This window comes from Pteronotus mesoamericanus, unplaced genomic scaffold (genome assembly GCF_021234165.1).
Source record: "Pteronotus mesoamericanus isolate MK-2021 breed Mesoamerican mustached bat unplaced genomic scaffold, CSHL_Meso_final scaffold_36, whole genome shotgun sequence".
Lineage (NCBI taxonomy): Eukaryota > Metazoa > Chordata > Mammalia > Chiroptera > Mormoopidae > Pteronotus > Pteronotus mesoamericanus.
In genome coordinates, this window is record NW_026555313.1 from 16,523,659 (window position 1) to 16,549,552 (window position 25,894).

At 37.9% G+C, this 25,894-nt stretch overlaps 2 protein-coding genes across 5 annotated transcripts in view; both read left to right on the plus strand.

Moving 5' to 3' along the window:
• DIXDC1 (DIX domain containing 1) overlaps nt 1–12,236 on the plus strand; it is a 77,143-nt gene extending 64,907 nt beyond the window's left edge. For all 4 annotated transcript variants that reach the window (XM_054592533.1, XM_054592532.1, XM_054592534.1 and 1 more), the window contains 3 exons: nt 6,837–6,942; nt 7,868–7,976; nt 9,021–12,236. In XM_054592533.1, the coding sequence (XP_054448508.1) occupies nt 6,837–6,942; nt 7,868–7,976; nt 9,021–9,101 (296 nt within the window). In that variant the 3' untranslated portion in view covers nt 9,102–12,236. The remainder of the gene's footprint in view (nt 1–6,836; nt 6,943–7,867; nt 7,977–9,020) is intronic.
• A 2,366-nt stretch (nt 12,237–14,602) lies between these two features.
• DLAT (dihydrolipoamide S-acetyltransferase) overlaps nt 14,603–25,894 on the plus strand; it is a 29,668-nt gene continuing 18,376 nt past the window's right edge. The window contains exons 1-7 of the mRNA XM_054592400.1: nt 14,603–14,972; nt 15,431–15,532; nt 16,112–16,236; nt 16,397–16,547; nt 19,318–19,444; nt 21,161–21,348; nt 22,391–22,544. Coding sequence (XP_054448375.1) covers nt 14,694–14,972; nt 15,431–15,532; nt 16,112–16,236; nt 16,397–16,547; nt 19,318–19,444; nt 21,161–21,348; nt 22,391–22,544 — 1,126 coding nt within the window. The 5' untranslated portion in view covers nt 14,603–14,693. The remainder of the gene's footprint in view (nt 14,973–15,430; nt 15,533–16,111; nt 16,237–16,396; nt 16,548–19,317; nt 19,445–21,160; nt 21,349–22,390; nt 22,545–25,894) is intronic.

Consider the following 25,894-nt stretch of genomic DNA (forward strand, 5'->3'; position numbering starts at 1 on the left):
AAGGATAGAAATCAATGACATTGAAAACAAAAACTGAGAATAAAATCAATCAGATGAAAAACTGGGTCTTTGAAAAGTATAATAAAATGAATAAATCTGTAGCCAGACTGCCCTAGAAAAATAAAAGAGGAAAGATACAAGTTACTATTAGAAAAGAAAGAGAACATCACTCTAGATCTTATTAAATGCATATTTAAGGAACAAACAACTTTATGCTCATAAATTTGACAACGTTGATGACATGTACAAATTCCCAGAAAGACACAAACTACCAAAACTTACTCATGAGGACTTTGATGAGATGAATAGATGTATAGTTGTAAAACTAAATTTGTAGTTTAAAATGTTCCACCCATCAAAGAAAACTCCAGAATTAGATGGGTTCACATAAGAAAGAAATAATACCAATTTTATGCAAATTCTTCCAGAAAATAGAAGAGGAAGGAACACTTTTCTAACACATTTTATTTTACCCTGAATCCAAAATCTATCTTTAATGAATGTAGGTGCAAGAAAAAGAAAGAAAAGGCATAGAGATTGGAAAAAGAAGATGCAAAACTACCTGTATTTGTAGATGACATGATTGTCTATGTAGCGTATCTCAAAGAATCTATAATAAAGTTACTATTGCTAAGAAGTGAGTTTAGCAAGGTAACAGGACACATGGTCATTATACAAAAAGTCAGTTGTACTTCTATATACTAGCAATGAATCTTTGGAAATATAAAAATAAATCTTACAGTACCATTTATAGGAGAACCAGAAAACATTAAATATATAGGTATGAACCTTACAAAATACATGCGATATTTCTATGCTGAAAACTATAGAACACAGATAAAATAAATCAAAGAACATCTAAAGAAATGAGAAGATAGACCATGTTTGTTAATCAGAGTATTCAATGTTGTTAAGATGGTCCATTCTCTCCAAATGATCTATAACTTCAATCAGATTTCAGTAAAAATCCTACCAGACTTTTTGTAGATATAAACAAGCTGATTATAAAATTTATATGGAATAAAAGGACTGGAATAAGTATAAAAAAAAAGTTGAGAAAGGTGAACAAAGTAGTTGGATGACCACACTATCTGATTTCAAAACTAACTAAAAAGTTAGTGCAGTATAGGTGATTGGATAGACACATAGATTAGTGGAACAAAATAGTTCAGAAACAGACTACATGTTTTTGGCCATTTGATTTTCAAAAACTAGAAATTCTATTCAATGGCAAAAGGAATGAAAGTTTGAGTATCCAATCAGGAAAAAAAAAGGCAAAAGGACAGGCTTTTCAACAAACGATTTTGGAACAATTGAATACCATATAAGAAGTCTTAATCCATACCTCATACCATATATAAAAATTAACTCCAAATGATCGTAAACCTAAACTTAAACTGATTTGTGATACCTTTTAAATTTATGTATTAAACTTACACACACACACACACACACACACACACACACACACACACAGATATGTTTCTGGGTCATTCTCTTTTTTTGTACATGCCTTTTATAATAATGTTACACTGAAGTAACAGTTACCATTTTATCATGATTTGATGTGTAAGATTTGTTCTCCCTCATTGCCCTCTTTTTCACTAGAAAAGTCTATATAATCCAACTCAATCTTCTTTACTAATCAACTGAAACTACTCTCACTAATGTCATTGATGACCTATTTATAATACTAAATCTGCCTTTATTTGCTAGACCTCTGTGTGGCATTTGACATCATGGTTACTCTTTCCTTGAAATTCACCCGGAATGTGCACATAACATTTCTATTAGTCAGCTTGGGCTGCCATAACAAAATACTGAATGAATGAGTGACTTAAACAACAGAAATTTATTTTCTCACAGTTCTGGAGACTGTAAGTCCCAAAATCTTGAGTGCCAGCATGGTCAGGTTTTAGTGAGGAAGGGCTCTCTTCCTGGCTTACAGATGGCTGCCTTTTTCCTGTATCCTCACATAGTGGGGAGAGAGCTCAGATGTCTGCTCCTCTTCTTATAAAGGCACCAGTTCTATGGGGTCAGGGTTCTACTCTTATGACCTCACTTAACTTTAATTGCTACTTAAAGGCCCTGTCTGTCATACAGTCACACTAGGGTTTGAGGCTTCAACGTATGAATTTTGGAAGGACAGAATTCAGTACATCATAATATTATCATCACATTTTAGTATATTGTAGCTGTTTCACTGTTTTACCCCCATTAGGTTTTGAGTTCTTTAAGGATGGGGATTATATGTAATTCATTTTTGCATCTCTAGTATCTGATACATAATAGGCAGCCAGTAAACATTTTAAAGGATGACATAACTCATTTCTGTATTCCTGTCTTAGTTAATAGTACTACCATGCATCTTTTTGTTCCAGACTGTAAATCTAGTTATTTTTTACTTCCCTTGTATCCCCAACATTCAACTATCTCCCAAGGACCAAGACTTTTACTTTCTAAAGATCCCTCAAATCCATTCCTTCTTTGGCTCCACAACTACATTTTGCCCTTCCTCATCTTTTAGGTTTTTTAAAAAATTGTATTTTATTGTTTATGCTATTACAGTTGGCCCAAATTTTCCCCCTTTGTCCCACTCCCTCAGGCAATTCCCAAACCATTGTCCATGTTCATGGCTCCTGCGTACATGCTCTTTGGATACTCTATTACCTATGCTGTACTTTACATCCACATGACTATTCTATAGCTACCAATTTGTATTTCTTAATCCCTTCACCTTTTTCACCCATCCCCCTGACCCCTCTACTATCTGGAAACCACTAAAACATTCTCTGTATCTATGATTTTGTTTCTGTTCTGCTTGTTTGGTTATTTTTTAGATTCAATTGTTGATACATGTATTTATTGCCATTTTATTGTTCATATTTTTTATCTTTTTTAAGATTTTATTTATTTTTAGAGAGGGGATGAGAGAGAGAAAGGGAGAGAAAAATCAATGTGTGGTTGCCTCTCGGTTACCTAGGGACCTGGCCCGCAACCCAGGAATGTGCCTGAGTGGGAATTGAACCAGCCACCCTTTGGGTTGCAGGCTGGCACCCAATCCATTGAGCCACACTGGCCAGGGCTGATCTTCTTTTTAAAGAAGACCCTTTAACATTTCATATAATACTGGTTTGGTGATGATGAACTTCTTTAGCCTTCTCTTGTCTGAGTTCTTTATCTGTCCTTCAATTCTAAATGATAGCTTTGCTGGGTAGAGTAATCTTGGTTGTAGGTCCTTGCTTTTCATCACTTTGAATTTCTTGCCATTTCCTTCTAGCCTGCAAAGTTTCTTTTGAGAAGTCAGCTGATAGTCTTATGGGGGCTCCCTTATAGGTAACTAGCTGCTTTTCTCTTGCTGCTTTTAAGATTCTCTCTTTGTATTTAATTTTTGGCATTTTAATTATGATGTGTTTTTGAGTGGGTGTCTTTGGGTTAATCTTGTTTGGAACTTTTCTGCGCTTCCTGGACTTGTATGTCCATTTCCTTCACCAAGTTAAGGATTTTCTTTCTGTCATTTTTTCAAATAGGTTTCCAGTTTCTTGCTCTTTCTCTTCTCCTTCCAGAACCCTATGATGTGAATGTCGGTATGCATGAAGTCGTCCCAGAGGCTCCTTACAGTATCCTCATTTTTTTGGATTCTTTTTTCTTCTTGCTGTTATGATTGGTTGTTTTTGCTTCCTTATGTTCCAAAATGCTGGTTTGATTTTGGACATCATTTACTCTACTGTTGATTCCCTGTAAATTGTTCTTTATTTCAATTAGTGTATCCTTTATTTCTGACTGGTCATTTTTTATGCTGTTGAGGTCCTTACTAAGTTCCTTGTGCATTCTTATAATCATTGTTTTGAACTTTGCATCTGATAGATTGCGTTTCTCCATTTTCTTTAGTTCTTTTTCTGGAGTTTTGTTCTGTTCTTTCATTTGAGCCTTGTTTCTTTGTCTCCTCATTTTGGTAACCTCCCTGTGTTTGTTTCTGTGTATTAGGTAGAGCTACTACATCTCCCAGGCTTGATAGAGTGGCTTAATGTCGTAGGTGTCCTGTAGCATCTATTATACAGTCTGGGTACTCAACGTGTGCCCACTGTGTGGGCTGTATACACCTTCCTCTTGTAGTTGAGCCTTGATTGCTGTTGGCACATCCAAGGTCAGCCACCACCTATGTTCTGTCCAAGGTCACACAGCACTAGTTATGAAATGATATACAGATGCCTGCTACTTGTGCTGGGCTTGGAGGTGCCCAGAAGAGGCCAAGCTGTGAACCAAGGCTGTCTGCTGCTAGTGCCGTGCCTGGGGCAACTTAGGAAGAGGTACGGGGCTCCCTGAAGCCAGATGCTGCTTGTTCGAAAGAATTGAGAAAAACTTGAAGCATGGGCCAAAACAAGCCATTCATTCCAAGCCTCTGGAAATGACTTGGGCGAGTTTGAAGGTTGGGTGGGGCAGGGACTTAGAATGACCAGGGTGACAAACAGTGCTAGCCAGGTTGATGGAGTTTCAGATATGGCACCTGCCTGTTGGCTCTGTGTGCGGGAGGGCTCAGAAAAGGAACAATCCGTCTGGGATTGTGTCTCCATATCTGTCATTCACACTAGATCCGTCAGCAGTCCGTCTGGGAGAAAGATGCCCTCCCCCCAAGCTCTCGCCCTGAGGCTGGACAGTTCAGTTCCTCCACCTATGTCTCTGATGCCTTTCAATCTGCTGCTCTGGCACTGGAGCTCAGCGGGAGTGAGTCTGAATAAGTCTGTGCTTAGGCCCTTTAAGAGGAACTGCCTAGGATTCCAGCAGTTTCAATCTTTCACAGCCTCAATCGCCACTGGTTTTTACAGCCAAAAGTTATGGAGGCTTACTTTTCTGGCACTGGAAGCCTGGGCAGGGGGTCCTGGTGTGGGGCTGGGATCCTTCTCTCCTTAGATGTCCCTCCCAATTTTCATCTGCCACATGTGAGTATGGGACCAGCCCACTCTGCATCTCTGCCCCTCCTACCAGTCTTAATGTTGTTTTTTCTTTAATTCTGTAGTTGTAGGACTTCCATTCAGCTCAATTTCTGATGGCTCTGACTGATGATCATTCCATGGTTTCATTATAATTTTGATGTGGTTGTGTGTGTGAGGAGGTGAGCTGAGTTTATCTACACGGCCATCTTGACCAGAAGTCCGGCCTCAAATTTTTTTTTGTTGCCTGTTAATGGGATTACTGGTTTCCAGAATTTCTCCCATCCAACTCATACTATACTTTGCTGCTTGATTAGCCTTTCTAAAATGCTAGTCTGGTTGTATCATTCCCTTTTAGTATCTCCCCAGAGCTTAAGACTAGTGTCTAAATGTCTTAGGCTGGCAGAGTCCTTGCGATCTATCCCCTGCCTATTTTATTATCTTCATCTTCCACAACTTCCCAATGTATTCCTTGTGCTCCAGCATTACTAATTAACTTGTAGTGTCATAAATACTAATAACATTTCATACATTTACAGTTATCGTCCCTCTGGGAATGTCCTTTCCAACTTTTCTATATGATTATTTTTCCAAGTGCCTTGTTTAAGGATTCTTCAACCATGGGGCCTTCTGTCCTCTTCCAGGTGGAATTAACCACTCTATCTCCAGTCTTCCTGTACAGTTTGCACAAATCTGTTATTAGTGTGTTGTAATTACTTATATCCATATGTGTCATTCACACTAGACCGGAAACTCTTTGAGGCCACATGTGGTTGATTTTATGTTCTCAAAATCTAGCACCTGGTAAGTGTACAATAAATGTTGAATGAATGAATGAATCAATCAATCATAAAAGTTAATGATTAAAGTGAACATTTTATTTTATTAAATAGCCACTGTGCGCCAGGCATTCACTGTTCTAGATGCTGGAGTCAAAGGAGCAGCATGGCATGTAGGTTTCAATAATTGGCATTCTTTGAAGAAAAATTCTGAAAACTGACTGTTCCCTTGCCTTTCTTCCCTTGTATTAATTCATTCCTCATACTCTCCTTTGTTTTAAACCCCTTCCTAAAAATGTTGTCTTGTGGCTGCCAGTTTGATTGGTATCAATGTCTAGAAAAAGTTAAGAAGAAAATATATGTAGATGGAATTGCAGGACAGATATTAATGAAACTTTAATTTTTATTTATTTACTTTTTTGGGTTTTTATGATACAAGTTTCTGACTGGTCTTTTCTCCTATTCTTGTAAATTCATAACCAAAGTACTCATTAATAAAATTTTCCATAAGTACCTATACAAAGAGTAAAGACAAGACGTGATCAAGAGACCTGAGTTAGAAACCATAACATACGGAGCCTCAGTAGCTAACAGATTAGGCAGGTCTTGTATCTTACATCTGGAAGCATGAGGCCCCTTGACAACTGAGTTTTTAGGGTTACTTTGCTCCAATAGTTCTTATTCTTCTTTCATTCCTCTTTTCATGAATTGCATGAGCATTCTCTATCATTGACCTCCAAAATTTAAATGTTGGCAGTGTCCTGCAGCTTCTGTTATGTGTCCACTTCTATCTTAGCTGAAATGTTGCTCGATTTCTCTGATCTCTTTTGACTTCCAGCAACAATGCCTGTGAGAACAGTTGCTATTTCCCTGCTTGAAATACGTGGAAGGGGTAAGAAATGGTCCTTGTAATAGTGTCCATGTCATTAGCTCTTCTTGTCTTTTTGGCCCCAGTGGTGACTTCTCATGGGTCACACCCTATGGACTTGGTATTTGGCAAGGGTGTGAAAGCTGTACTGTGACCTCAAACAGCTTCATCCTTCAGAGACATTTTGAATAACTGGAAATGAGGGGTGGTTGTAAGCAAGTTGAATGGCCTGACCACAAAGTCTCCCTGTGATTGCAGAGTTGCCGCACTCACAGAGCTCTCCAACTGTGAGCAGCACATGCACTAAAGTGCTGTATTTCACTGACCGGTCACTTACACCTTTCATGGTCAATATACCAAAGAGGTAAGGTTCTTGGCTCTATTTCTCTTTTAAAATGGACAGGAAGGCAAAATTATTAGTTACTGAGCATCTATCTAACCAGCTAAGAGGTGCTGAGAAGCTGTATGGTGTAGTGAGAAGAACATAGGAGGTGGAGATTCTAGCTTCAGTTTTACCAGTGGCATTACAAGGGCCAAGTCATGATCTCCTTCTAGGCACAGACACAACAGTGTTTCCAATCCTGATATGCAAATTGCTTCAAGTTAGGAAAAGTAGTTTTTTAAGTGCTCAAAATAGCTCCTGCTGATAGCCATGGATTGCTATTACTCATTGATCTTTGTTACTATTTGATGACTACAACTAAGCTATTAAGATTCATGTTAGAACCCTTCAAACACTGGGCTAATCTACTCCCTTCTAAGGTAAATGGCTCTGAAATAAGATATTTAAACCATAAAACCAAGTACTGAGAAAGGTGACAGGATTTCCATTTCTGAGAGAGTCTGCTTACTTGGTCTGGAAGAAGGGAGCTTTCCAAAGCTAGAAGGATAAAGATGGTGATACTGGATTTAATTCTACCAGCCTAGAGAAATAAAATGTTGCAAAGAAGGAAATCAAGAGAATTTAGACACATTGGTTCAACAAGTTAGATTTCAGAGACCTGATGTCTTATTTCCAGAGGGGGGAATACAGGGATTTGGCTGAATAAATGTTATTTTAAATTCTCAGATCACCTCATATGTAACGCCATTTTTATTTCTTAATGGTGACTGGCTCCCTAAGCTCTGCTGTTTTACAATTATATGGGTTATCAGGGGCAGTGACCTAAAAAGGCCACGCTATTTCTGTCTCAGGAGACATAGGCAAGGGCCTAGGTTTAAAGCTAACACCTTATTTGTCCAACCTATTGATAAACAGTCTGTTTTAGAGCTCTCTCTGTTTGTTGAAGGTTGGGGGAGGTGACACTGAAGGATTTTAAAGCAGCTATTGACCGGGATGGGAATCACCGGTATCACTTCAAAGCACTGGATCCTGAGTTTGGCACTGTCAAAGAGGAGGTACAGTATCCCTGGGGAGTCTGGATGGTATTATTGATTCCTGAACCCCAAAGTCTCCTTCTCAAGGGCTAGTTCCCAGAAGTACCTGAGTTCCCTAACCCATTCAGAGGAGCTTTCCAGAACCTCAGACCAGTCTGATTACTGTAGACTAAGAAGGACAGGGAATGGCTGAAGAAGTTGATAGCTTCTTTAGTTCAAGGACTTAATCACTTTGACCAAATTTGTATCGAATTTTTATTTTAAAAAGGGAAAAGTTTTGTTAGGAAAAATAAAGGACCTTCACTTGAACAAAAGTTTGACTTTAGGGTCTCTTTTCTATCTGTAGCCAAATCTTAGAAAACGATCTGCCTCCTATGTAGCACAAAATAAATACATAGGCATAAATGTGGAATTGTATGCTGTAGTGGTAGTTTCTCAGATAATAAAAATGAGGGACTTCTGGAAAGTCATGTGCTTCTGGGTTATGGCATGTTGTAAGTGCTCTCGCTGTTGCTATATAATGAAAGGGGTTGGGAAGAGCATATTTTATTTTGTAAAGAGTTCCTCACTGAAATGTTTTAATAACCCTGTTCTATTAGTGGCTTAGCAAATGAATTGAATGAATGAATGAAAAGAAGTGCATGAAAACATATTAAGATTGGTCTTTCTAACCTTTTCTTCACAATGCCCAGGACCAAGATTTTCCCCATTCTTGTTGTTTTAATGTTTATACTACTGCTTTCTCCTAAGAAGTCCAAAGTGCTCTATGTTAGTCATTTATTCATCCTTATATATCTCTATAAGCAAAGCAGTGTTTGAGATGCTCTTACCATTTCAGAGATGTAGAACTAAGAGTATGTAAATGAATATATATAATTTTTACCAGTTAAAACTTTAGGGACAAAACCAAAGGGACATAGCTCTCCAGCTCTCTAACACAAAGCTTTCCTCTACACTTTCTTAGCCTTTATGCTTGTGGTCTTGTTTTTTTCAGCAGCAGTTAGTTATTTGGTGAGACTCCCTCATCTTCCTGTTTTTTCTATATGGCTTTTTTTCTTTCTCTAGGTTTTCCATGATGATGATGCCATCCCTGGATGGGAAGGGAAAATTGTAGCCTGGGTGGAAGAAGACCATGGAGAGAATTAATGCTGAATATAAGATTGGGGCTTGTGGAACTTGGCACTCCCTGACTGTTTCACTCAGGAAAAGAGGACTAAAACTAGATTACACTAAGAAGTTTCTAATTTGTGCTGACAATATAGAAGCTTCTCCAAATGTGACAGCCACAGGTCAGTCCTGTTTCTGTGCCTGGAGTATGTGGTACTGAAAATCCCTGTCCAAATGTAGACCACGAATTCATCCGGACTTCCCTATCCATGGGAACACAGTGTTTTATTCTATTCTGAGGACAACAAACCGAAGGCCTTAACCAATAGGAATGGATGATCTTGCTCCTGTAGGGGCATGGCTGCTATTATCTGGAACCTAGGAATTGGATGCGTCACTCCTATGTGTTAGTGTTATTTTAATTGGCCTCAGTGGTTACAGCAATTGTACTCATAGACAAGGTAAAGATACCAGCTTTTTTGCTTCTTTGAAGCTATTACAAACCAAGAATAACTCATGGGGTGGTACCAAAGATGAAAGCCACTCCTTAGGAATCTTCTGGACTGGACATGGATGGTGCTGAATTGTTGATTAGGTGAAAAAGGGCTGCCCATGTTGTGCTACATTGTGCTAAAATCATAATTAAGACCTTGGGCTGCCTCTTGCGTCTTAACTGGTTCTGCAACTTGTCTTTTAGCCCACAGAGGGCATACTCCATGCACTGCTAGTTCTCTCTGGGGACTCAACTTTAGAGCCATTTTCTTCCTTCCATCTGATGAACTTTGTATTTGAAAGGAATAAGGAGTGAAAGTCTCCTTAAAAATCCAGGCGGGTATGGAAAGGTGCTGCTACCCATATCTTCTTGACTTTCTTTTTCTCATGACTTTTTTTTAGCTCATGGCATCTCCTTTGTAGTCAAAGGGAGACAGACTTTCAGTAATTTCAGTATTTGTGGTTTATGAAGTATTGAGCATGAGTTACTGGTCTGCCCAACTTCATTTCAAGGCCAGAGTTATTTTCTGTTACGTAGTTAGTCTAGGTTGATCCTTTAGGGCACAATAGAAACCATGGGGGCATGGAGCATGAGTTGTAAATGGCAGGGTTGATTCTGGGTGAAAAAACCTAGAATCCTTTCTCATGTGCAACATTGTCAAGTGTAGAAGCTAAAAGAAAATTGCTAAATTTCTAGGGATTACTTAATAACTTGGGTTTTCTCACTCATTCATCGAAACCTCTCAACCAATCAGCCATTTCCCTCCAGGGAGGGAAATTTTTTGCCTCCCAAAAGCAGTCTGCCTGTGACCACCAATGTACACTGCCAACCAGAAAAGTCGGACAGATCAGTTCTGGGTTCTTGACCTGTCTGTCTCTAGTCCATCTACCCTTTTCAGCATTTCAGTAGACTACATTTGGAACTGGGATGACATTGTGTTGTTTTATATAGATGTGTGTTTTTAAAATTGTTCATGTTTGGAGAATTCTTTTGTACTCATTTGCTTTTTTTGTCTGAGAACCATGTCTATTTTTATAACTTGAGTGTGAGTTCTGTATATTCTCACATTCTGTATACAGTATCCATTTTCCGGAGAACCCAGTAGCTTTTATACAGGCTCTTCTCTTCTTATCATATCAGCCCTTATGGTTTCAGAATAAGCTTTATTTTATTACAAGCATACTAATGATAACTAACTCCTGTTCCAGTTTCACCTGCCATTTTAGTTGTGGAGGTAGTTTTATATAATCTATTTGATTGCTCCTCTAGCAGACAGGAGCTAAAAAGACACCTGATGTCTTTCATGTAAGTTTACCTGGTCATTCTACTGAAGAATGATTTCTCATCAGAAATGACTGTAAAAGTTTGGGAAAGCCAGTCAAAAGCAAGAATAATTCATTATGAAAACAAACAGAAGAAAACAGTATATTCTCAGTTTCTTTTTTGCAGGAGGCCTGGAGGAAAAGTCCTCATGTCACTAATTTGTCTGTTGCATGAATTTTAGTGTTTTGCTATAAGACAGCATGAGGATTATCAAGCCAAATTCATTATTGTATTTCCAGTACAATTTATGTTGAGTGTCTGTCTCTTAATACAGTTTGTACTTGTCAGTTTTCTTTCAGCAAGCATTCTTAGCATCATGTAGAATTTACCTTTTAAGAGAAAATTAAATCAGAGAAAAATTTCAAAGTCCTCAGCCTCGTTGTCTTTTATCTCTACATCCTTTGGAAAAGGAGCTGTGTGGCCTTAGTGCCTCCACAGAAAGCTGAAGTTGAGTTCGGGGAAGAAAATGAAATAGTTTTTTCCCCTTTAGCTCATTAATTTCATATGCCAGGGGTAATAAGCTCCCCCATTACAGGATATCACCCCAACAATTCTTGTGTAAAATGTGTTGATAATCTTCATTCCCGTTTCTAAAGACAGAGAAACCTTCTGGAGAGGAGTGTGCATTGATTCATTCTGGTTTGAATAGTCTTCTAGTGGATACACGGTGGTTGCACTCTAAGAGTCCTGTTGACTTAGACTATTGTTCACTAGTGGCTTTTGTGTGGGACAGTCCATCCTGCCACTGCTGAAGTTCTCTTTCTTTGAGAAAACTAAGGAACTAGAATGTTTATAGAGTTCATAAAATAAGCTCCAAACTCTGTGAGATTAAAAAAAAAAAACAAACCCTCTTATAAAAACTAATTTAGTAGAGAGCTCAATTCCTTTAAAAGCCTTCATGCTGTACTTAGTTCCCTAAATTAGCTGGAATTGGAACACTTTACAATTTGTACCTTAAGAATATTGTTAAACTTACTTGGAAATGGCAGTCCTACCTACTGTCCAACTTTTCAGCCCTTTTTTTGACCAGGATGGTTATAAATTGGGGGAGATATCTTGTAATCTACACCCAATCCAAGAGGACTCTAATCACTTAAAAGCATTTAGGTCATAATTTTTTTTCTATAAAATAAACATTATGATTGCATACTCCTATTGTCTGAATTTATGTTAGAGGTATAGCTTGCTTAAAATATATATGTACAGTTATATTTTCTTAGGAATATGGATGTTTGCAACCATTGCTTTCAAAAAGATTATTACTATGTATTCCCTCAGTCTTTCAATGTTTTCATAAAGACTGTGTTATACCAGAGGCTTCTGATTATCAAAGTGGTAAACAGTTTTAATGGCCTGTATATACCAGATCTGTAAACTGATTAAAAAAAATAAAACAGAATTTGCAAACTAATTGCTGTTAGTCATTTTCACTTGTGTTTATCAACTGAAATTAATCAATAAAGCAATTTACATTTAGTGAAAGTAAATTTCCTCTAGTGGTCTCCCTGGTAGCATGTTTATTCATTACTTGGAGAATGGAGATAAGGACTACTTTATTGCTACAGATATTTTACTATTGGTACTTCTAATGTAGGCACAAAATAGGTTATTTATCAAAGAAAATTCATTAGTTTAGCCCTTATTTTGATACCATTCATAAATATGCAACTCAGTAAGAACTCAGGAGTGCAAACTCTTTTAGTTTTTATCTTACTTTTTCTTAAATTCCTTTATCCAGTCTCTTTAGGGGAGCTCAGGTCTCTTCTCTCAGTACTGATCTGATAAACGTTAGAATTACTAGCCTACCTCGGGGTTCAAGATATCATCATCCCTGGACTGTTTGACCTGTGTCCTCCTATGAGTTTGCTACACCTGTTAAAAATATACTCTAAATGCAGACTTGCTATGCACTGAAAAGTGCAAAACAAGGATTAAGCAAGCCTACCAAAGTAAAGTTAACAGCAACCCGAAGATCATCTTCTACAAAGGCTCCAGTAATAGACCTAATTTGCTATTAGGTCCAGTTATTAAACTCAAGAGCAGTGCAACTAGATACTGTAAGCAATTCAAAACTGTTACATTTTTGTAATTTATAGTTATAAGCCCTTTCATTAATCACAATTATTCTTCCACTGATTCTTCCACTTTGTAAGTAGTTTTACATATTTAACAATGTAATTGCTCTACTTACTATTTCAAATGTGTCTTTCCACTTAATCTGGAAATCCTATATTTCTCAAATCTATTGCCTGCATATTATTGTTAGGCAGCAGTACATGCTAAATCTTTTCCTCGTTTTTGTAGTTACCTGTGTTTTTTCCATTATAAAAATACCAAAATCTTTATTCCCTCATTTTCAATGCCTCAAGGATACCAGAATAAGATTTGGGGGCAGGGGAGATAGAAACTTTTTGTGTGTGTTACCTCTTACCAAATTGCATCGCTAAAACAACGAGTATTTAGTGTCCCTAAACCAGATCATCTCTGTCTCTGCAATCTCAAAACCGGATTTTTACTTTTAAAGTTCCTAATTTAAGAAGGTGTGAAATAGTAGCTCCTGGCTGTTTTAATTTTCCAAATGTTAAATTACTAGCAAGGCTGGACATGTTTTCAAGTGTCACATTTTCCTTCTATTTGTTGTTCTTGGCGTTCTCTGACCGTCCGCACACTGGGGACTTAGATATAAATACAGCACTAACTTCCTGCTAATCTAATGTCACCCTCAGCTCAGAAATGAGATATTTTCTAATTATAGGATGACATCTCTACAGTAAAGTGTTCCTAACAAATGTAGAAAACTTTTTGTTAATTCAAAGGACATGTATTCAGCTTCCACTGTTTATCAGATACTAAATTTGGGGGAGTCAAAGAACACTATAAACATGCCTCCTGCTCCACGGGCATATAGTTTAGTTTTACGACAATAATGTATTTCAAGCAAAATAAAGCTTTACGCGATTTAAAAGGATTTAATGGTCTATGAGAAACGCAAATCTGTTCTGTAAACTTGTGTCTTCATACTGGGTATGTGCCTAATCCTGCTACAGCACACCTAGATGCGGGTACGCATCTTTCACTTGGCCGCCCTTGACACGATTTGCCTGGGAAACCCGTTCACTCTGGTTTCCCTTTGGGCTACAAACCTGAAATTAAATCGTTGCAACCCAGCATGGCCTGCGCAGAGCGGGTCAACCTGCAGGGTCAGTCAAGGCAGCGCGCACACCCGGTACTTCTCAGATCTGCCCTCCGACGGTTCCTGCCCCCACCTCTCCCTCCCGCGCGTTCCAAACCCCGCCCCTTGGCCTAAGGTTCTCAGCGCCCAGCGGCCCTCTGACTTTCCTTCAAAATTTGATCACTCTCCTCAGTCCACCTTCCCGCACCACTCTGCGGGTTAGCCGGACTCTCGTGCGCTTTGAGGCCTCTCCGTTTCGGGAGTGCCCTTCATCTCGCTTGGACTCCGTACTGCACCGACGTCCCTCTCCTAAAACTCCACCACCTCCCGCTCCTCTTGACATCTTATTTCTCCCACACTTGCGCCTGCGTTGGCTCCGCCGCAATTCTCCCGCCCTGAGATTCCAAAATAACCACCCTCTCCCACTTCGGATCACCCTCCCTCCCCGGCTCCTCCGCTCCCCGGTTCCCGAACCAGTGTCTTTAAACAACTCTCTTGAGGGGCGGGGGGTGGGGCTAATTTTTGAAGCCCGTTTTACGACACCGTGCGGCTGCGCGGCTTGGCTGACGGCAACGCAGCACTGCTCTTGGAGAGGTCACTCCGGAGACGGCGTTGGTTTGGGGATTTTGGGGGTCGTGATACTATGTGGCGTGTTTGTGCGGGACGGGCCCAGAATGCGGCTCCCAGGGCAGGAGTCGGGGCTCGGTGGACCGCCTTGCGGGAGGAGGCGGGAGTTCGGTGCGTGGCCCTACGGGTTGGTCCAGCTCTGGCTCGTTGCAACAGCGCGACCACTGGGTATTGTAGAGGCCGGGCGCTCTGCGGCTGGCGCCCAAGCTCTTGGGCCACTCCGCGGAATCACTTTCTGCTGCAGCTTTTGGGATCGCCTGGCCGCCGCTGGTACAGTCTCCCCCCGCATCAGAAGGTGAGTCCCAGACCTGTACATCTCAGGACCCCGTTGTCCTTCAGGGTCGACTTCTTGGCCTTGGGTCTTCCCTCAGAGGCGTCGGTGGTCCTCCACCTCCTCATCAGTGTATGTTACTGTCTTTTTTCCAATACCCTGCTTTGTTGTCACTCTTGAGCTTCCCTCTCCTGATCTGTTCCATTGAAAGAAGAGCCCCACACCTGGGGCTCTACGTGGATGTCTGCTAAGGTACATTACTTGCTCTGTCAGATCAACAGGACTGTGGGACAGGAAGCTTGTCACTGGAGAGAGTCTGGTGGCGGGAACTCTCTTTATATCCCCGTATTCCCAGTGCCCAGCGTGTGGTGAGACTCAAACTCTTTGCACTGAATTAAATTGAATGGTATGAAACATTAAACCAAACTGAGAGTTAAGTAGCCCCTTTTAAAATAAGTGTTTCTGTCCTTTTTCTCCTCCAGGTTCCATTGCCCTCTCTTTCCCCCACAATGCAAGCAGGCACCATTGCCCGTTGGGAGAAAAAGGAAGGGGAAAAAATCAATGAGGGTGAACTAATTGCAGAGGTAAGTGGTTTTAAAATATGGAAATAAGTTAGAAAGGACTGAGTTAAACTGAGTATTAACTTTCTGGATGGGTAGTTACCCCTTCCGCTTAAGAAACTTAGATGTTTATTACAACTTGATATTAGAGAAGCTTGGTTAGATAAGTTGTCAGCAGCTAACCGAACTGAATTTTTAGCTGAGGTCTAAAAAAATAATTCCTTCTGTATTGGCTGGGTGACTCTGTTGGTTAAACATCGTCTCATACACTTAAAGGCTGCAGGTTCGTCTCTGATTGAGGCATGCACTGAAGGCAACCAATGATGTTTCTCTCTCACATCACTGTCTACCCCCCCGCCACCCCACCCCGCCGTCTCTTTCCCTCCCTCCCTTCCTCTCTCTTTAAAATCAATAAACATAATAAAATAAAATCAATAAACATATCCTTGGGTGAGGATTAAAAAATAATAATAATAATAATTTAAAAATAAAAATAATTATTTCAAATATGTAGTAGAGGCATGAATTGTATAATTGTAAGCACAAGCTAATAATCTTCATACCTGGCAGTACAAGCCTAAGCTCCTACTTTTGTGTTGAAAGGTTGAAACTGACAAAGCCACTGTTGGATTTGAGAGCCTGGAGGAGTGTTACATGGCAAAGATACTTGTTGCTGAAGGTACCAGAGATGTTCCAGTTGGATCAATCATCTGTATCACAGTTGAAAAGTAAGTAGTACCCTGGTAAATTTTGGAACTTAGGTGATTAGTGGAGTGTTTTAACCCAGAATTGAAAATTTAGGAGTTAAAGTCTCCTAAGACTCCTTCTCTAGGAGCTAAATCTACCTCATAATCCCTTATATACTTATGCATTCTTTCTCTTTCTTAGACCTGAGGATATTGAGGCCTTTAAAAATTATACATTGGATTCAGCAGCACCTACCCCACAAGCAGCCCCAGCACCAACCCCTGCTGCCACTTCTTCGCCACCTACACCTTCTGCTCAGGCTCCTGGTAGCTCATATCCCACTCACATGCAGGTGAGGCTCAGCCTCTGGGTGTTTACTCTAGAAAGTTTATTATTTATTCATTAGTTTTCATAGATGGCTATTACATTCTGGAAGCTGGCAGTAAGCATGGCTACCTCTTGTCATTTGAAAGTAAATAGAAATTTAAACATGAAAATTGACAACTTTTATTCTTAGTTATTTCCAGGTGTGTTAACTTGGACAATTAACTTTAACCTTTCTCTGCCACAATGTAGTAGACAGGATAATGCTTGGCATTTTTCATCCAAGAACATTATGTTAGATTTTTGAGGATGATTTATACTTATATCTACCTACTCCTTGTATAAATAGAGTTTTTAGTAGGCCTCATGTGCTATCTATTGAATGAAAGTCCCCCAATGGTGTTTTCATTTGACATGTGGTGGTCTATTTTCTAAGAGTGGATGAAGTAGTCCAGTAAGTAGTATTAATAAATGAGAAAACTGACAATGAAGAATAAATATAAAATAGACATACATGATAGCATTGCACAAAGCCAAAGGCAACAATCACTGTTGATTCTATTAACTAAATCAGTTTTTTAGAAAATAAATCAGTTGCTTAGATATTAGGGTAACCAATGGATGTTTGTGTGTTTTAGATGCTGGAAATGGATAAAAATCAGCTGTCCTTTTCCTTAAAGTATTACGATTAGAACTTTTCCTTCACTTAGTTTATTTGTAGAAATTTTTGTATAGGAATCATTTTCTTCTTTGGGCATAATGTTCTACTCCATAATCTATTACAAGTGACTAACAGTCACTTGTGATCAAGTTGTGCCTGGTGTTCAGTGCACATGTGTATTTCATCTTGTTCAGCATATTCTGTCTCGCTACGTAAGACTTAGTAGGTTGGCCAAAAAGTCCATTTGGTTTTTTCCATAAAATAAAAGATACATTATCTACTTTCAGCAATAACTATTGATTTGGATATTTTGAGTATGTGGGCTATCTCCTGCTATTGGCTTCTAGGGGGCAGAGGCCAGGGGGTGCCGCTAAGCATCTTCCAGTGCATAAGAAAGCCCCACAGCAAAGAATTATTTGGCCAAAATGTCGAGAGTACCAAGAAACTTCACAGACCACTTTTGACATGCTTGATCAATCATAGCACCTTCTCCATATGCTGAATGAATCTTGTTTTGTGTTTCAGTTGCATTTTTACCTGTCTTGAAATAATAAAGCATAATGTTTTGAAAATGTTGCTCATTTTCTTTCATCATCAATATTAATATGGCTACATAAAAATTTACCTGTTTTGTTTTTGGTTTTTTTTTTTAAGCAGGCTTATATGACAGCTGTCAGAATACAATCTAAGAAAATTGCTTCCAGTGAAGTTAAAGACAGCAAAGCCCTATTAGAGCCATAAGTGTGGAAAAAACTAAAACTTTTTTGGCGAACCCAAAACTTAATTTCTCTCCATTTTATGTTTGTATCTTTGTGTGCAAGTGTTAGGGTATGTTTTAATTATCCTTTAAGCTACTGCAGAGTGATTATCACCTCCTCTAATTTTTTTATGTGGGATTATTAAAATTATTGGTAACATTGGTTAATAACATATAAATTTCAGGTGTACATCCTTGTATCACAACACCTGTACTCTCTTATGTGCTCAACAGCTAAAGTCTAGACTTATTCTGTCACCTTGTATTTGACGCCCCACTTACCCTCTCCATCCTCTCCTACTCCCCTCCCCCTCTGGTAACCACCATTCTGTTATATCTGTGAGTTTGTGTTTTGTTTGTTTGTTGCTTGTTGTTTCACTCATATAGTACATATACTTACATATGAGTGAAATCATACAGTACTCCTTTTCTGTCTGACTTATTTCACTTAGTGTAATATTCTCAAGATCTGTTCATTTTGTCCCAAATGTCAAAATTTCATCTTTTTTATGGCTAAGTTATATTCCATTGTAGATGTGTACCACATCTTTATTCTAGGTCCAGTAATGATAAGCAAATGAAGATGACAAATTTTGAACAAGAAAAATATTTAAAGATTTTTTTCTAATTAGAATTTTAAGTTTGTTTAACCTTTTTCCCTGCCTTCCTGAGACATCAGTTGACATGATTTTTCTCTCAGCATAATCCTATTGTTAATTAAACACACACAACTAAAAAGACTGCAAACAAAATTGATGATCAAATAAGCATCGAAATTCAATGGACATACAAGCCACATAAATAGAAAAACAATTTTTAATTTACATCAGACCATATGGTGTTTAGATTCCACTGGGGTGGAAGTGGCTGTTGTAAAGAAGAGTTCTTAATAATAGTTATTTTTAATTTTGGAAATATAACTGAGAACTTTGGAAGAAATGCAGCTTCCTCTGAGTAAAAAAATAGATGCTAATACAGAGTGCAGCAAAATTTTAATGGCATAGTCTGGACCAAGATCATTCTTGTGAAAATGAAAAATTGTACCTTAATCTAAGTATTAAAAAAGATGAAAAGAGGCTCTTTGCTTAGAAATTGAGGGTTTAATTTTGACTGTCTATAAAAATAATCTTTCCCATCTGCTCATTGGTTTTAACTTTGGAGGGTGGTTCTCAATATCACTGATATGATACAGCTTGAGAATTTAAGGGTACTTAACTAATGGGACACTTTTGAGCACTGAACTTTTGCTGTTATGGGGATATCAGGCAGATGGGAGTTTGGATTGTCATGGTCACAATCACTCTATGAAACTAAGTCTGCCTGAATACCATGGTGTCCAAAAGCTTTCCAGTATTAAGCAGTAAGTGTTTGTTTCTACAGGTGGTTCTTCCTGCCCTCTCTCCGACCATGACCATGGGCACAGTTCAGAGATGGGAAAAAAAAGTGGGTGAGAAGCTAAGTGAAGGAGACTTATTGGCAGAGATAGAGACTGACAAGGCCACTATAGGTGAGATTTCTTCAGCTCTTAATGGTTGAGACACTGAGTTTTCCAATGAGGGAAGAGGATTGCCGTCCTATCCTATAAATGAGTGAGTGATAACATGAAACGTTTTAATTCTTGGGATTTATTTCCTAGAACAGGATATGTAATAGCAAAAGTGTGCATAGTGAGATTTGTCAGTTTCACACTGCACTTTCATCGAATCAGGGATATGTTAATTTAGAGATTATTTTTAGGCCAGAATTTGATTTTTAGCCTTATTATGTTACTGAGAAGCAATGTCAGAACTGCAATTCTCTAAAGTGAGCAAGGGAAAAAAAGAGGAAATAGAAAATAACTGCCAAGGCAGGAAGTATCAAAGAATTTAAGATGACTCTCAGGGAAAACTGAAACCAGGGTTTAGATTGTTTTCATAGTTTGAGAAATGACTAGGGGGGAAAATATATATGTATGTATGTGTATGTATGTATGTATGTATATGTTCAGGATCATATTTCCATATATTTTTCTATTTATTTTTATGCTCAGAACAAAACCCACATAGATAACCATGTATTTGTGATAATATTTATAGATTTTTATAGATAAATATATTTCCTGTGCAGCCCCCAAAGATGCAGTGGGAGATTTTGGGCACCCTCTGCAGTAATTTTTTTCAGGTTGTGTTCTGAAATCACAAGATCATTGGTTTTAAACACCATGATTCCTTGATGGTCAAAGGAGAACTTAACAAATAGGACATCTTTTTGCACATTGTGCTTCTCCCCCATAGATTTTGTTAGAAGAAAGGATTCTGTTCGTTAAAAAGAGAAACAAATGAAAAACCTTGGTAACAAGAGATCTGCTCTGCATACCAGTATCTGCTTTGAATACCAGTGTTGTTGTAGAGGCTGATAGTCTAGAGACTAATCACTGGAGAAGTATTACCTTGGTCAAATTTTTTAAACTCTGTTATGGACTTGGAGTCCTTTATTTTCTTTTAAAAATATCTGTTACTTGATACTGTTTCTTAACTGGGATATGGAAGCATTCATCAAAGATGTGTTCATTAGGGAGAGGCACAACACCAAAGAAAGCCAAGATCCAGAAGACAAGAGTTGTCTTCTGCAGTGGCTTTAGTTTTTACTTTTGCAACCCTTCATGTGTGAGTTCCTTGTATGAAAAACAGCTGAATGAAGTGTAAGTTGTCAACATCATTGAAACCCTAGTAATACTGTATTTCTTATAACCTCTCTGAAAACCTAGAAAGATGCTTTTAGGGATGTAATCCCACATCGCTATCAAGCCTAGTATCTCCCTTTATTTAACGTTCATGTGGTTCTGATCTGTACCAGTACAGTTAATGCCATCTGAGAGTCTTGTAGGGGTCTGCATAGGGTCTGCTCTTGGAGATGTTTTTAGGAAAATGTTTAGAACTAACCACTCTCTGCAATCTCTCATAGTTTTATTTAATAGATATTTATTTAGTGTTTACTTTGTTCCTGGCACTATTTCTAAGTACTTGAAAAATACTAATTCATTGAATTTTCATAGCATCCCTATGATGTGATTTCTATTATTATCCCCATTTTATAGGTAAAGAAGCTGAGATACAAGGTTAAATAACTTGCAAAAGATAATAAGAGCTAGTTTAAGAAGAACCTTCTACTTAAGACTGTACTTTGAATTTGGAGGGGGCAGGGAGTCCTTTAAGGCCCATAATAGTTTTTCTTTCTGTTTAAGGTTTTGAAGTACAAGAAGAAGGTTACCTGGCAAAAATCCTGATCCCAGAAGGAACAAGAGATGTCCCTCTAGGAACACCACTCTGTATCATTGTGGAAAAAGAGGCAGATATACCAGCATTTGCTGACTATAGGCCAACTGAAGTAACTGATTTAAAACCTCAAGCACAGCCACCTACTCCTCCCCCGGTAGGTATGCTTTCAGAATTGGGGGAACACTTATTTTATTCCTTTCTAAATTCATGGATCAGATAAGATGACATTCTAGGTTCCTTCTAGCTCTGATTCTATGAATGGCAAAAGAGGTAGTCAATTAACATTTGTGGAGTCCTTCAGGGGGTGTGGCACTACACCATTTACCTAATGGTCAGTAATATGATCCTTGTAGCTTTCCTTTTTTTCCTACTGTCTTGAGTCAAGCTGAGAACAAAGCTGAGGTGACCTGTTCCTTTTCTGCTTTAGATGTTGATATGTTTATGGAAGGTGATGCTTTATTCCCCATTTTCTATAGAATTTGCTGTGTAATCTTTGTCACTGTCAGTCCTCTTGGTATTCACATATTATATTGGGTCAGACTTACATTTATAATACATTGAACCTTGACATAACATGGCTTGTTTTGCATAGAATTTAGTTTGACACTATATACTGTACACTATATCCTATATACTTGTAACATGAACTTGTGTGAACTTTGAGTATTGATAACACTGTAACAAAGCTTCTTGCAGATGCCAGATACATGTGTAGACTAGGTATACGTTTCTGTCAGAAAATTTGATTTCTGACTGCCATACATTCATGGGGAGCTGGAGAGTAGTAGTTTTGGTTTATTTCTTAAGGTACTTTCAAGCATAATTTATTATTTTGAAAATAGGTTAAGTAAAAATAAAAATGATATTGGCGATGTAAGAGAATGAAAATAAAAAAGCAGCAAGAGAGTAAAGTAAAGAAAGGCTAAAAGAATATGTCCTGGTCAGCAATATTAAATTCCATGCCTCTATGTTAGATGGAGTAAGATAACTTGACTTTGTTTTGTCTTTGACTTAAAGTATTGCTCTTATTCATATAGCTGTATTATGTTGGTTAAGAGGCAAAACTGTGTATTATGATCTTTGGAAAAGAGATGAAAGTTATTTAATTAAAATAGCTTTGACTTAAAATGTAAACTATTGATCTTTTAGACCAATCTTTGCAATGGTGAATTAACAACTTGTAATTTTTTAAAAAGGTGACCCCTGTTCCTCCAACTCCCCAACCTGTAGCCCCTACACCATCAGCCCCTCGCCCAGCTACTCCTGCTGGACCAAAGGGAAGGTTGTTTATTAGTCCTCTTGCAAAGAAATTGGCAGCAGAAAAAGGGATTGACCTTACGCAAGTAAAAGGTAAGTCTCTTTCTGTGGAACGGAGTTGCAAAGTTTAATTTGGTTGAGTTTGTTCCTTAAGATCAGCAAGTACAGCTATATATAGTCGACTTATCTGGGATTGTAAGGAGAAGAATGAGGGAGGGAAATACCTTTTTTGTTGCCACCACAGATTTAGGAGACTTAATTGTGCTTTAATTAGCCTAAGATCTAGACTAATTATTTAGATTCCTTTTTTTAAGTTGTCTGTTCATGGGAACTGTTTGATTATTGGTAACAATACAATGTGCTTGCCCTTACTGGTATGGCTTGATTGGGTGGTGTCTCACAAAGCGCGAGGTTTGATTCCTGATCAGAGCACATGTCTGGGTTGTGGGTTTGGTGCCTGGTTAGGGTGCATACGAGAGGTAGCTGATGAGTGTTTCTCTCTCGCATCGATGTTTCTCTCCCTGTCTTTCTCTTTCCCTTCCTCTCTCTCCCTAAAAATAAATAAAAATTTTAAAAATATACATAACGTGCTTATTCAGCACAGCTCAGTTATAGGACTTCATTATATAGTAAGAAATCTCTGCTAGTGCTAGGCCGATTGAATGTAACAAATACACACACATAACATGAAATTTGGATTATTAGAAATGACTTAAAATAATAAAGTTGACATAAAACTAAAGTAAAGCTTCCAGAGGGCAAAGGAAAATACTTCACTCATCTCTTTCTCCCCAAAGAAAAAGTATAGCTTAGTGATAAGAGCATGGGGTCTTGAATCACACCAACTAGGGTTTGATTCTGGCTTTATCATTTTCTGTGTATTACGTTCTTTGGTCAGTTACTTAACTGGTATATATTGTTAGATGAATTTCTTAATCTATCTGTTTTTACATCTGTAAAAAAGATAATAGTGTGCATTAAAATAGGTGAAATGCTTAGAATAGTAGAATATAAAAGTAGTCAATACATACTCATTTTGTTCATATTGTTGTTATTGCCTGGTATTTAAATAAATGTTTTAAACTAAAGGTAAAGTTTAAGGTAATTAAAATTAAATGATTATCAAATCATTTAATACCACATTTAATTTGTGTAACACTTCTTGAAGTAAGAATTATCATTCCCTATTTTTTTGGATGCGAAAGTAGACTTTTGGAGGATCCCCCATTCTGTTAAGTAGTAAAGTTACAGTTTGAATCTGGATTTGTTTAATTCCAAAGCCTTATTCTTCCCACTACATTACGCTGCCTTCTTTTTTGGGTGTTCTTCCTTCCTTAATTACTCAAGAAAATAATGGTTATTTTCCCAGTTGTCCAGCTATGGGCGCTCAGTGCTGGTTATCATGTTTGCAATCTGTTATCTTGGGGTTAGAAAGCAAGCCAGCCTCCAAAGATACAAGAATAAAATGTTGTAAATTATTGGGACCTCAGAGGATTCTTACAATATTGGAAGACCTGTTTTTCCATTCTAATGTATATAACTAGTATATTGTCATACTTTATGTGTGATTAGAATCAGGGACAACATGTAAATTGGAATTAATTTTAAGGGAAAGAGGGACTTCGTTAATTATTATATCTGAAGAACTTAGACAAGTAAAGAAGGATCATTGTTAGCAACACTGGCTACCTTTCTAAAGATGTAAGTGGAAACATCCTAATATTCTTACTATGTAGTTAGAGTTAGGTGATTCACTGAGTATTGTGTGTGCATCCACCATTTGCTCAAAAGACAGACAAGATTTCAGTTTCATATGGTTTTTATTACCAACAATTAAGACTCAAATGAACAGAAATGGAGTATATCATAGTGGTTATGAGCGTGGATTCTGGAGTTGGATGAGTAGAGTACCTCTCTGGTTGCCACTATTTGATCAGTAAAATATGAAGTGAAAGGGTATCAGCTGGAGAATGAGTGTGGGGAGGTTTGAGGTTAGATTGTATAGCATTCTCAAAGATTGAGAAAGTGAATTCAAGGAAAACAATTTCAACTTAGTTTTGTGTGTCTGTTTTAGGTATGGGATTCCGAAATTATAGTACTGTCAGGTGTATACATTTTTCCTCCAGCAACATTAAGCAGCTCTGGTGCTGGCATTGAGAAGGCAGGCATTTTAGAGTTTGACCAGGCAGTGATTTTAACAATGATCTGTAGACTGTAAGCTGGGTAAGGAGGAAATGAAGGGAAGAGGAGATGTGGGTGATGAGAACAGATGAGTCAGTGGAGTGAAGTTCTTGATGAGGTCAAATGAATTTTACAGTAAAAGCAAGTGGTTTAGAATTAAGTGAGTTGAGAAGATGAGTGATTGTGTGTTTTTTTCTGACATCACTTTTGACATGTTATGTTTTTTCTTTCCACACCAAAAATCAGTTCTACAACAACTGGGTATCCAGCAAATCAGTCCTGTTCCGACACTAACTATCCAGAGTTAGCATTGGATTCCACAGTTTAAGGCAGGGGTGTCCAACCTTTTGCTGCCTCTGAGTCATATACAAACTAACAAAAACTGATGAGCAAAAAAAAAAAAAAAAAAAAGGTATGTTCCTAATTTTGGTTATGTCTGCCACCACAGATAGGCAAAAAAAGTCCTCACATAATAACCCTAATTATGCATCAGCCCTTTCGATAATCTTTTAAAATTGTCAAGCAGGTCCCAAATTGTTATCACATAGCAAATATACATATCTAAGTAATAAAACATCATTGATTTTTAAAAGTTTTTTTATTATAAAAGTAAAAGCGGGCAACATAAAACAAGTGGGGATGTTTGACATTGTATTTGAAAAACTAGTGCATCATTATCTGATTTGATAGAAGTAGTTGGAATTCTCAGGGAGTTTTCAAGGTGCTCATCAGATATTTTGGTTCTAATTTTACTCTTAATGTGTTTCATTCTTGAAAATAGTTGCTAGCAAATGTAGGTGTTGCCAGATAGCAATGACATGAATAAGGCTTGATTGTGAAACAAGGAATATTTGTCTTTGGGAAGATAGGACCTATAAAAGTCCAGTAAAGAGGCATCAAATTTCTCTTTAAGTTAATGTCAGATTGCAGTTCTATGCATTCCTTTTGAAAACTGGCAAATAAAATTTATGTTGACTGAAAATGGAGTTGCAAATAAAGCAAAACATTGATTATTTTCCTGGAAATCTTGAAATCTGTTTTCAGATTCTTGTATCATATTGAAAAGCAAGGCTGCATATTTTTCACTGTTCAAAGGAATGTATTTAGCCAGCGTGTCAAAAACGCATAAAATTATTTGTCTTAATTTGAGCTTGCCATAATTTCAGTTTCATTTGAAATGCTGTTATGGTTTGGAACATGTTATTGATAAGTTGGTTTCCACTTTGAAGACGTATGGTTAACTCATTTAAATGAGCATTTAA